The sequence below is a fragment of the Dipodomys merriami genome, unplaced genomic scaffold, assembly GCF_024711535.1.
Source record: "Dipodomys merriami isolate MVZ:Mamm:240054 unplaced genomic scaffold, mDipMer1.0.p SCAF_55, whole genome shotgun sequence".
In the NCBI taxonomy this organism is placed as follows: Eukaryota; Metazoa; Chordata; class Mammalia; order Rodentia; family Heteromyidae; genus Dipodomys; species Dipodomys merriami.
Window position 1 is genome coordinate 3,967,500 of NW_027206124.1, and position 12,876 is coordinate 3,980,375.

The 12,876-nt window shown below is 40.4% G+C and overlaps 1 protein-coding gene across 1 annotated transcript in view; it reads right to left on the bottom strand.

Moving 5' to 3' along the window:
• The window catches only part of St13 (ST13 Hsp70 interacting protein), a 34,265-nt gene that overhangs the window by 10,456 nt on the left and 10,933 nt on the right, over positions 1-12,876 (bottom strand). Inside the window, exons 4-8 of the mRNA XM_069999617.1 lie at positions 12,434-12,504; positions 7,551-7,617; positions 4,533-4,617; positions 2,593-2,703; positions 220-322 (exon numbers count right to left, since the gene is read on the bottom strand). Coding sequence (XP_069855718.1) covers positions 220-322; positions 2,593-2,703; positions 4,533-4,617; positions 7,551-7,617; positions 12,434-12,504 — 437 coding nt within the window. The remainder of the gene's footprint in view (positions 1-219; positions 323-2,592; positions 2,704-4,532; positions 4,618-7,550; positions 7,618-12,433; positions 12,505-12,876) is intronic.

Here is a 12,876-nt window from a genome sequence, read left to right on the forward strand (position 1 = left end):
TGTAAACCTGTCATTTTTCCATTTCTGATTTTCTGGTTATAATTCCACTGCAGTCTTGCAAACAGTATCAGAGCTTGCTCTACTACAGCATTAGTATGATTTCTTCAATCATTAAAATTGAAATTCCAAATGTTTCTTTCCATGCTAATTAAAGCTGGCAGCCCTCCGTGCCAGTGTCATGGAGTCTTGGTAATCCCCTTCCTTCTCTAGTTCACATACCCTCGGTTGAACTTCTTTCAGCATTGCACTAGCATCATCATCATAATCCAGTTTACAGGCAAGGGCAAGATCATGGGCTGCTTCTTCCCAATGGCCCAGAAGTCTGAAATAGATTCAAACTCATTATAAGAGTCTTTTATACATTCACTCTGTGTAGCATGGTGTCTTTCTTTCCATATGTAAAAAGGTATTTTGATAGAAAAGGCTTGAGTTAATTATGAGTATAATTTGATAGGGAAGGTACTAGAGCTAAAGTCAGGGCCTTGTCCCTACACAAGCATTCTAACATCTGAGCCTCACTCCTAGCCCTTTTTATTTTTCAAATAGTGTCTTACATTTTCACCTGTGACTGGCCTCAGACCATAATTCTCTCTTGCCTTGGATAACAGGCATGCACTAACATGACCAATTTGATAGTTAAGATGCAGTGTTGCTAACTTTTTGGCCAGGCTGTCCAAACAGAGATTCTCTGTGATGATCTCCACCTCTCAAGTATCTGAGACCACAGGTGCACACAACAATTACCATGCTCAGCTTAAATATTCATGAATACATTCCTATCTTAGCACAGTTTTGGTTAAGTCTATCAAAACATGATGTTGAAAATTGTCTATGGTAATTGTAAATATGCTCTCTAATTATCTTAAGAGTATCAAGATATTTTTCAAAGAGTGTTTTCAACTTGTCAAAGGAGGTCTAAAATGCCACATACTTTTAAACTATTTTCTAAGAAAGACTAAAGAGAGCTACCATGTGTAACTGCTTTATTGAAAAGAGATTAAGTAAGGGAACTGGAGGTATAGATCAGATCGTAGATGGCCACCATGAGTGAAAAAAATGACTAAAAAACTAAAAGAGGTGCAGGAAAGAGGGTTTGAGGGAAAAACAATGGGAATTCTCTGGTCATATTTTTAAGTCAGTTTTGACATTTCAAATTTTAAATCTTACAGTCAAAAAAATAAATCAGAAATGGAAATACAGCTGTCTTAAATCTGAATACTAACTAAAAGGCTAACAGTATATCATCATCAATAATAAAATTATACAGAAAAATTAATTCAAACATTAATTTGAAAATACATTTTAAGATAATATCCTGAATAAGGACTTCTAAGAAAACCTCCAAACTTTAGACACTGTTAAGGTGCAACTATGAAATAATTTATCTTCTAGGTTTACACAAATAAACAGGGTCAAAGACTTTGAATGTAGAAGAGAAGTATCAAAAATAAGAATGACAAAGAAAACATTAAATTTTAAATTTTAACTGAAAATATCAGCATAAACCCCATTTATTATCATTAAAATCGAAACATCAATTAACCACAGTATTTTCCCCTCAGTTCTGTTCAACTGACAATAATGATATAACCATAAGCAATTAAAAATACCCTGCTGTCTGCACTGGACATTGATGAAAGTGAACTAAGCAAGTCAAGGGCAGTGATGGGAGGGAGGGAATGAGAGAAAGAGGGAACAGCTTACACTGAGCAAAAGGAAAGAAATGTACATTATCACCTGATTTGGAAGAAATAGTTGTATTGTCAAAGTTTGCAGAGTTCACAAGATCTATAGACCATGATAATAACAATTCGGCTCATAAAGGTTAAAATGTGTTTGTGACTTTAGCTAAGTATCACTATTCCACAAGATTGTGAAATTTATGTCACTTAATCTCAATAAAAAAATTTTTTTTTAAAGTCCTACTGTCCAAAACCTAGTTTCTACTAAAATGAAGCATGGCTTTTTGTAGAACTGACTCACTCTAAATCTGTAACAAAAAAAGCCTATGTCAGAAAGCAAAGCAAGGCTTAAAGATTAGCAGGATTTCAAAAGGACCAACAGCAATGTGTGAACTTCCCTATACCATGCAGCCTCAATGAATGTTATTTCAACTTTTCATTATGCTCTTTGCTGCATGCTTGTAAAAACCACTGGAGACACTTTCAGTCACATAATACAGGTGTCTCAAGGATATCCATCTTCATCTCAATCATGACAGCTCTGTAATCCATAAATGTCACTGACTTAATCCCCAAGACACAAACATTCATTTGCGTAACAAAATTTTGCCACCAGGAATAATTAGCGATCTGGGTAAAATTTGCCTCTGTATTTTGCAGATTTTTGAGTGGTTATAGTAGCAACTAATGTACTTTTGAGGCTACTATACTCCTTATATCATATATGAGTTGCTCAGTATTAAGAGTCTGAAAGAAAATTTCTGAACGACATTAGAATAAACTATTCTCTCCTTGAATTACGTGCTCTTTTAATGAAAGAAATGAAAACAAATTCTATTTCCTTAATTTCTTTTGCCACTTTTCATTTTGTATACAAAGCACATTATAATTATTAAATTTCAATATTTACCTGTGTGCTTTTCCTCGCCACTTATATGGCTGAGCAGAATCAGGATTTATTTCAATGGCTCTGTCACAGTCTCGAATGGCAGCATTTGGCTTCTGTAATTTGATGAAGACACTAAAAAATAGATTTAAGAAAATTTACTTCGCCGGGCGCCGGTGGCTCACGTCTGTAATCCTAGCTACTCAGGAGGCTGAGATCTGAGGATCGCAGTTCAAAGCCAGCCCAGGCAGGAAAGACCATGAGACTCCTATCTCCAATAAACCACTAGAAAACCAGAAGTGGCACTGTAGCTCAAGGGGTAGAACGCTCGCCTTGAGCTGAAGAGCTGAGGGACAGCACCCAGGCCCAGAGTTCAAGCCCCATGACTGACGAAAAAAAAAGAAAATTTACTTCGATGGGAGGGAAGGAGGAAGGGAATGAGAGGGAAAGAGGAACAACTTATACTAAAGGAAAGAAATGAACATATCACCTGATATGGAATAGTTTTACTGTCAAAACTCATAGAATTTACAAGCCTTATAGACCATAACAATGTCAATTTGCTTCATGAAGATTAGAATGTGTTTGTGACTTTAACTAAATATCACTATCTCAATACTGTAAAATTTATTAAATTTATGCAATTACTTAAACACAATAAAAAATTGTTGAAAAAAAAAAGAAAATTTACTCCAAATAATAAAACCTTTGAGAACGCTAAGGAAGCAATTTTTATTTTATTTTTTGCCAGTCCTGAGCTTGAAGTATGAGCCTAGGTACTGTCCTTGAGCCCATTTTGCTCAAGGCAAGTGTTCTACCACTTGACCCACAGCACCACTTCTGGCTCTTTCTGTGATTCATTAGAGAAAAGAGTCTCATGGGCTTTTCCTGCACAGACTGGCTTTGAACTGCAATCCTCAGATCTCAGCCTCCTGAATTGTTAGGATCACAGGCTTGAGACATTGGTGCCCAGCCCAAAGCAAGGGTTGAGGGGAATCCTAGTGGCTTGGTGTTGTTCCTGAACTTTTTTTGCTTAGGGGCTGGGAAGGTAGCTCAGTGGTAGAGTGCTTGCCTTGCATGCACGAGGCCCTGGGTTCAATTCCTCAGCACCACATAAGCAGAAATAGCCGGAAGTGGTGCTGTGGCTCAAGTGGTTGAGCGCTAGCCTTGAGCTGAAGAGCTGAGGGACAGCACCTAGGCCCAGAGTTCAGGCCCCATGACCGACCAAAAAAAAAAAAAAAAAGACAAACTTTTTTTGCTTACAGCTGGAGCCACCACTTACATCTTTTGGTGATTAATTGGAGATAAGAGTGCTCACCTTGAGCTAAAGAGCTGAGGGATAGCGCCCAAGCCCAGAGTTCAAGCCCCATGACAGACCCAAAAAAAACCCCAGCCCTGCCTGGGCTAGGTTTGAACTGCAACCCTTAGATCTCAGCCACCTAAATAGCTAGGATTACAGGCATCAACCACTGACACCCAGTGAAACATGTTTTTAAACAAATAAGTATAAATTACTCCAAAGGAATAAATTTAAACTTTTCAGTTTAAGAGTATTTGCCTAGCTGGGCGCCAATAGCTCACAAGAATCTAGGCATGGGAAGTCCATGAGACTCTTAGCTCCTATTAATCATCAAAAATCTGTAAGTAGAGCTGAGGCTTAAGTGGGAGAGTGTTAAAGAAACTCAGGGACAGGCACTGGGAAGGTGGCTCAGTGGTAAAGTGCTTGCCCTGCATGCATGGGGCCCTCAGTTCAATTCCTCAGCACCACATAAGCAGAAAAGGCCAGAAGTGGGGCTGAGGCTCAAGTGGTAGAGCGCTGGTCTACAGCTGAAGAGCTGGAGGACAGTGCCCAGGCCGAGTTCAGGCCCCACCAGCGACACAAACACACACACACACACAAAAAAAAAAACCTCAGGGACAGCATCAGGCCCTTAGTTCCAAAATAAACAAGTAAAAGTGCTTACCTGGCCCTCTTGGCATACAGAATGGCCAAGCGAGGGTTTAGCTTGATGGCATCTGTGAACAAGTCGATAGCTCTCTGTAGCTGACCTAAAGTGAAATAAGAGCTACTGAGAAATACTCAGACAGGACAAAAATATTAGTATTTTGATCTCTTACCCATCCAAAAAAAAGTCTTTTATTTATTCTTCTTTAAGTCCAGCTAGTACTGGTATTGGGTGGGATATACACAACTCAGTAGTAGAGCACTTGCTTAACAAGCATGATACACTAGGTTTAGTCTCTAGCACCATTAAAAAAAAATTAAATGGTGCTAGGTCTGGTGACTCCTACCTGTAAACTTTACTTGGGAGGCAGAAATAGGAGAATCCTGGTGAGAAGATAGTTCAGCCAACAAAAGACCCTATATTTCAAAGAACAAGCCACGTGAGAAGACACATGCTTATAATCCCAATAATACAAAATAGATAGGGAACAGGATCTTTGACTGGGAAAGAGAGACCCTTAATGTGAAAAAAATAAAGCAAAAAGGGCTGAAGGTGTGGCTCCTATCCACCAAACCCTAACAAAAAAACCAACATACATATAAAAACCATCAGTTTTTCACTAAAAATAACACAAAAACACACATATATTTTTGAATGTATAAGAATGGAAGAGTGGCCAGGCGCCGGTGGCTCACGCCTATAATCCTAGCTACTGAGAAGGCTGAGATCTGAGGATCATGGTTCAAAGCCAGCCCGAGCAAGAAAAGTCTGAGAGACTCTTATCTCCAATAAACCACTCGAAAACCGGAAGTGGTGCTATGGCTCCAAGTGGTAGAGCGCTTGCCTTGAGCTGAAGAGCTGAGGGACTGTGCCCAAGCCGAGTTCAAGCCCCACAACCAACAACAAAAACAAAACAAGAATGGAAGAGTGGCTCAAGTGATAAAATACCTGCCTAGCAGAAGTGTAACAAAACAGTTCTCTCTACGCCTACAATCCTAGCTACTCAAGAGCCTGAGATCGGAGGATCAAGGTTCAAAGCCAGTCCTGGCAGGAAAATCCATGAGACTCTTATCCCCAGTTAACCACCAGAAAACTATAACTGGTGCTGTGGCACAAAGTGGTAGAGTACTAGCTTTGAGCAAAAGAGCTCAGGGATAGCACACAGGCCCTGAGTTCAAGCCCCACTTCTGACAAAAAAAAAAAAAAAAGGGCTGGGAAGGTGGCTCAGTGGTAGAGTGCTTGCCTTGCATGCATGAGGCCCTGGGTTCGATTCCTCAGCACCACATAAGCAAAAAGAAAAAAGCCGGAAGTGTCGCTGTGGCTCAAGTGGTAGAGCGCTAGCCTTGAGCTGAAGAGCTGAGGGACAGCACCCAGGCCCAGAGTTCAGGCCTCACAACCGACCAAAAAAAAAAAAAAAATGGGGCTGGGAATGTGGCTTAGTGGTAGAGTACCTGCCTAACAAGCATGAAGCCCTGTTATTCCTCAGTAGCACATAAGCAGAAAAAGCCAGAAGTGGTGCCTTGGCCCAAGTGGTAGCCTTGGCCCAAGTGGTACCAAGGCCCTAAGGTCATGCCCCAGGACTGGCAACAACAACAACAAAAAATACAGTTCTTGCCAGCTATCAGTGGTTCACTCATACCTGTTATCCTGGCTACTCAGGCGACTAGGATCTAAGGAGGGCAGTTCCAAGCCAGTCTGGGCATGAAAGTTCATGAGAATCATCTCCAATTAACCACCGAAATGTAAGAATAGGAGCTGTGACTACAGCACTATCCTTCAGCAAAAAAAGCTAAGAGACAGCACCTAGACCCGGAGTTCATGCGCCAAAAAGCAGGGAGAGGTGGCAGGGGTAGGAAGAGGAAGGGGGGGGGGGGGGAGGAACAGTTCTTAGAAAAATAATCCACAGAGAAGAAACAAGAGTCTAGAAAAGGAAAGTCAGTATTTCAAACCATGCACTGTAAACACTATAAATAAGCACAAGAAAAGGACCTAAACTATAAAGGTGGTTGGATAAGCTAAGCATATTGCACACCCTTCAATTTCAGCATTCCTGAGGCTGAAGAAGGATCACTGAGCTCCATAGTGAGACCCTGCCGAGGAAGAAAAGAACAAGGCAGGAAGAAGGAAGAGGAAGAAGGAAGAAGAAAGCGGTGATAGGATTACAAGAAATAGAAGTCCAACAGCCAACCAGGGACAGTAAAATACTGAACTCATTCTAAAAGAAAAACTTAGTCATCTTCTAAATCAATGCATGAGTTGTCTGAATGCACAACAGCATGTGACAACACTATTTAATATGACATTCATACCACCAGTTATAAAGAAGAGGCATGCATGAAATTCTACAGATGGTCATAGCACCCAAGTTTATAGTAAGTTGTTCATACAAATTATGAATTATTATACTTAATACTAAAATCATTTCTGACAAGACTTTCTCAACTTGAAAAGACTAAAGTGTGATGTTATGCTTATGAATACCATCTGTGAAAAATGTAAAAAGTTAAAGAAGTCATAATTATTGTTTTGGAAAGTCTTTCACCTGTTTAAAGTTTCTCACCAGATAAAGACCAAGACACTATGAAAAGCAGTTTTGAGTACAAAAAGCAGTTTTGAGATATGTTCGTGCTCTGAGGGTACTGATGGCTCATGCCTATGATCCTATCTACTCAGGAGGCTAAAGATCTATGGAAAAAGGTTGGAAAGCCAGTTTTGTGGGACTCATCTCCAATTAACCACTCAAAAACCAGGAGTGGAGTTGTGGCTCAAAGTGATAGTGCAAGCCTTGAGCAAAAGAGCTCAGAGACAGAGCCCAGGCCCTAAGTTCAAGCCCACAATCGACCAAAAATAACAACAAACAACCACAATTTCACCCTCTTTATCAATCAGGAAGTACTGTCTGGATAGTGAGACACTATATTCACCAACACAATAATAAATCTAAGGTCTCTTCAACTTCTCTAGTCACTACAATAGGAAGAAAATATTCATATTACTATAGAAATGTTGCAAGGAGTAAAATATGAAAACACTCACCATCATTTAGTGCTTCAATGGCAGCACCTTTCTTTTCATTTGCTTGATCCATCATCTCCTCAGTTACCTAACAGGATATAGAAACTTATCTGTAAGACTTACCTAAAAGATTATTTGTCTATAAAAAGTATCTATAAAATTTATCTAGGGGGCTGGGAAGGTGGTTCAGTGGTAGAGTGCTTGCCTTGCATGCCTGAGGCCCTGGGTTCGATTCCTCAGCACCACATAAGCAAAAAGAAAAAAGCCAGAAGTGGCATGTTTATTCTTTATGTGTGGTAATCTCTCTTTTTCAAGAAAATCAAAAGGAGGGGGGGTATAACTTCAATACACTATTAGTTTAGGCAATTAAGTTTTTTTTGAAAGACAGCAAAGCTCATACAAAATTTGGAGACATGGGAACATTCAAATGGTAACTCTCTAGAGACAGATCTTGTATTTCTATGCACTGCCATTTAGATAGGAAATCCTCCTTGCCTACCACATACTCTCTGGCTGAGACAAAGCAAGGGATTCCAATTGCTCTGTATTAAACATCTTATTGTGTGTTTCTTAATGTAATTTTACTTTGCCCTTTTGATGGAAGTCTTACGTGCTTCAACTCCTTCTCTGATTCATAAAGTTTTGTGCTATTTTGGATAAGATATTGTTCAGCTGAAGAGCTGAGGGACAGTGCCCAGGCCCAGAGTTCAGGCCCCATGACCGGACCCAAAAAAAAAAAAAAAATGTATCTAGGTTATCTTAGAAAAGAAAGCAGCAATCTGAATTTCCTTAGGAATAAAGCAGTCACACCAATACTTCTTTATGCTTCTCTAGTCTTCAGAAAGACAACAATCACAGTAAATGATTTGTTTAAAAATACAGATTAAGGTTTTTTTGTTTTGTTAGGCCTTTTTTGCAGGGCCTGGGGCTTGAACTCAGGGCTTAGGCTCTGTTCCTGAGCCTCTCTGTGCTCAAAACTAGCATTCTACCACTGGAGCCACAGCACCAATTCCAGCTTTTTCTGTTTATGTGGCACTAGGAAGTGAACCCGGGTTCATGCATGCTGGGCAAGCAGTCTATTATCAGTAAACCTCCTTCCCAGCCCAAATTAAGTTTTAACCTTTAATACCAAGTCTCACTTCCCAATCTGCCTACCTTCTACTGATCTTTCCATCTCCTTGATAACTACTCATAAACATTAGGCACATTCTCACCACAAAGTAGTGCTTCTTACACTTGAATCCTCAGAGATAAATGTCTCATTCTTTTACTAATACAAAAATAGCACCTATACTATACAACAAAAGTAACAAACTCTCTTTACATCTATATACAAACAGGCCAAGCTGAGGTGGCTCACTCCTGTAGTCCTAGCTATTCAGAATCTAAGACCTGAGGATCACAATTCGAAGCCCACCCAGGCAGGCAAGTTCAAGAGATTCCTATCATCAATTAACCACCAAAAAGCAAGAACTGGAGTTGTGATTCTAATAGTAGAGCAAAAGAGCTCAGGCCCTGAGTTCAAATTGCAAGACCAGCACCAAAAACAAAACAAAACCTGTTTGCAATGTTCCAACACATGAGCAAAAGTCAATTATAAAATGGAATAGCCAGGCATTGGTAGCTCATGCATGTAATCCTAACTATTCAGGAGGCTGAGATCTGAGGATTGCAGTGCAAAGCCAGCCCTGGCAGGAAAGTCTGTGAGACTCTTATCTCCAATAAACCACTCAGAAAACTGGAAGTGATGCTGTGGCTCAAGTGGTAGAGTGCTCACCTTGAGCGGAAGAGCTCAGGGATAGTGCCCAAGCCCAGAGTTCAAGCCCCACAACTCCCCCTCCCCCCCACTCCAAAACAAGGAACAATATCTTATCCAAAATAGCACAAAACTTTATGAATCAGAGAAGGAGTTGAAGCACGTAAGACTTCCATCAAAAGGGCAAAGTAAAATTACATTAAGAAACACACAATAAGATGTTTAATACAGAGCAATTGGAATCCCTTGCTTTGTCTCAGCCAGAGAGTATGTGGTAGGCAAGGAGGATTTCCTATCTAAATGGCAGTGCATAGAAATACAAGATCTGTCTCTAGAGAGTTACCATTTGAATGTTCCCATGTCTCCAAATTTTGTATGGGCTTTGCTGTCTTTCAAAAAAAACTTAATTGCCTAAACTAATAGTGTATTGAAGTTATACCCCCCCTCCTTTTGATTTTCTTGAAAAAGAGAGATTACCACACATAAAGAATAAACATTCTATGCAAAGGGACAGGGAGTATTAAGTGCACTTACTTCAAATGTATTAGGAGGAATTCCCTTGTGTGGTTCTAGAGTAAGTGTTTATAGAAGCCAGGCACTGATGGCTCATGCTTATAATCCCAGCTACTCAAGAGGATCACAGTTTGAAGCCAGCTTGGCAGAAGTCTTCAATTAATGAATAAAATGCTGGACTGAAGGCATGGCTCAAATGGTAGAGTGCCAGCCACGAGCAAAAAAAAAAAAAAAAAAAAAAAAGCAAGAGCAAGAAGCCCTGAGTTCAAGCCTCCTGGTACCAGCATAAAACACAACAAAAGCATATGGGCTGCTATTCAAGACTTCCAAATGTTATCATTATTAGCAACTGATATGCAAACATATTTTGCCTGATGGTATTTAGTTTACTGACTTCTGGCTGACTCAGCATAGATTATATAAAATAGACTTATAGGGATTACTATCAGTCACAAATGTTGAAGTTTTTTTTTTTTTTTTTGGTCAGTTGTGGATGCTGTCTCTCAGCTCTTCAGCTCAGCCACAGCGCCACTTCCGGCTTTTTCTGCTTATGTGGTGCTGAGGAATCGAACCCAGGGTCTCATGCATGCCAGGCAAGCACTCAACCACTGAGCCACCTTCCAGCCTTTTTTTTTTTTTGTCGGTCGTGGGACTTGAACTCTGGGCCTGGGCGCTGTCCCTCAACTCTTCAGCTCAAGGCGAGCGCTCTACCACTTGAGCTACAACGCCACTTCCAGTTTTCTGGTGGTTTATTGGAGATAGGAGTCTCACGGTCTTTCCTGCCCGGGCTGGCTTTGAACCGCGATCCTCAGATCTCAGCCTCCTGAGTAGCTAGGATTACAGGCGTGAGCCACCAGCGCCCAGCAATGTTGAAGTTTTTGACAGCTCTGTTTCCTCAAAAAGGAAGTTTTTCCTTTTCCCTGTGTCTCCTGGTAAATAATCCTCAAGACTTAAACATTTGTATTCTTATGATCGTATCAATATTTAACAGTATAATGATAACGTTTTTTGCATATGAGGGAGGAATTTTGTTTTTTGAGACAGGATCTGACTATGTAACCCAGGCTTTACTATAACTTACCATCCTGCCTCAAGCCCCGAGTCTTCGGATTACAGGCATATACCACTGCACCCAGCTAAACAAATACCCCAAAGAACTGATATAATCTGCTGTATAAACCAAATGCATGTGTAATCTCTTAGATGACAATGTAGTAATTTGCTTTTCTGAAAATAAAATGTAATGAAATGGAAAAAAAAAAAAAAAAGAAAGAAACACAGGACTGGGAATGTGGCTCAGTGGTAGAGTGCATACCTACCATGCACAAAGTCCTGGGTTCCATTCCTCAGTACCACATAAACAGAAAAGGCCGAAAGTAGCACTGTGGCTCAAGTGGTAGAGCACTAGCCTTGAGCAAAACAAGCTCAGGGACAGTGCCCAAGCCCTGAGTTTAAGCCCGAGAACTGGCAAAAAACAATGTTGGAAATTAGAGCCAAAAAAAGTATGAAAAAACTTATTGGTGGCCATAAGGAAACAAGCTCTAATAGCTGTGAGGTGGTGTCTGATACCTATAATCCTAACTATTCAGGAAGCTAAGATCTAGAGGATCACGGCAAGAAGTTCACAATACTCCATCTCAACCAATAGGTGGTTGAGGTGGTTCATGTCTGACTTCCCAGCTGTGAGGGAAGTTGAGATTTGGAGGATTGTGGTTTCAGGCCAAACAGCAAAGTTAAATTTGCAAGACTCCAACTCAACAGCAAAACATGGGGGGTGGTAGCCTGTGCTAGTTACCCCAGCTACAGTGAGAGCATAAAGAGGAGGATCATGATTCGGGGTGGCCTGTGCAAAAAGTAAGACACATATTTTAAAAATAACCAGAGTATGAGTATGGTCTCCTACTTTTTTTTTTTTCCCTCCATCCCTGGGGGTCTAAACTCAGCACCTAGGGACTGTCCTTGGGCTTCTTTTGTTCAAGGCTAGCACTGTACCACTTGCATCACAGCACCATTTTCAGTTTTCTAGTGGTTAACTAGAGAAATGAGTCTCAGGGACTTCGCTGTGTCAGCTGGCTTTGAACTTCAATCTTCAGATAGCAGCCTCCTGAGTAGCTAGGATTACAGGTGTGAGCCACCAGCACCAGGCTTCTCTGACTCATCTCCAGCAAATTACTCAGAAAAAGCCGTAAGTGAAGCTATGGCCTAAGTGTTAGAGCACTAGCCTTGAGCAAAAGAAGCTCAGGGACAGTGTGTAGGCCCTGAGTTCAAGCCCCAGGACTGGCAAAGAAAAAATCTTTCTCTGATTCGATAGACCAGCATTTTATTGCACTATCTAAAGTACCTGTGAAAATCTTACATTATTATTATTTTACTTTTTGTGCCAGTCTTGAGGCTTGAACTCAGGGTCTACACTTTGCCACTTAAGCTACAAAATCGCTTCTAGCCTTTTCTGTTTATGTGGTACTAAGGAATTGAACCGAGGGCAACATACATGCTAGGGAAGCACTCTTACCACTAAGCCCCATTCCCAGACCCCCAGAGAAAGATTTAATACATTCTTTTTCTAGAAATGTCACAAAATGATACCAACAACAAGAAGCATTACAACAAACAGAAAATAAGTCATAAAACTTACCTCTACATTTTCATCTCCCATTTCTTGGGGGGCATCAGTGTCTGGTTCAATTACACCTTCATTATCAATTTCTATCAAAGTTGAAAACAGTAAGTCATCATTGTACAATACAGTAGCCACTAACCAGAGGACTTGGATATGATTATAACTGTCAGAGGATTTACATCAGTGGTAGAATACCTGCCTAACTTGCTACGCAGTCCAGAGTCTGACAAACAGCACCTCAATAAGAACTCATGATGATTTTTGGTCAGTATACCTATGAGTTGAATGCTTTATATTGTAAAAAGCTTCCCCTTTAAACACAATTCTTTGTTTGGGTAAAAACTACCACTAAAAGCTGGGTGCAAAAAAAAAACAACACAAAAAACAAAAAACAAATTACTACTTAAACCATCACACTGAGATAGTAGCAGTAAGATTGTTAATGTGTGCAAATGTCC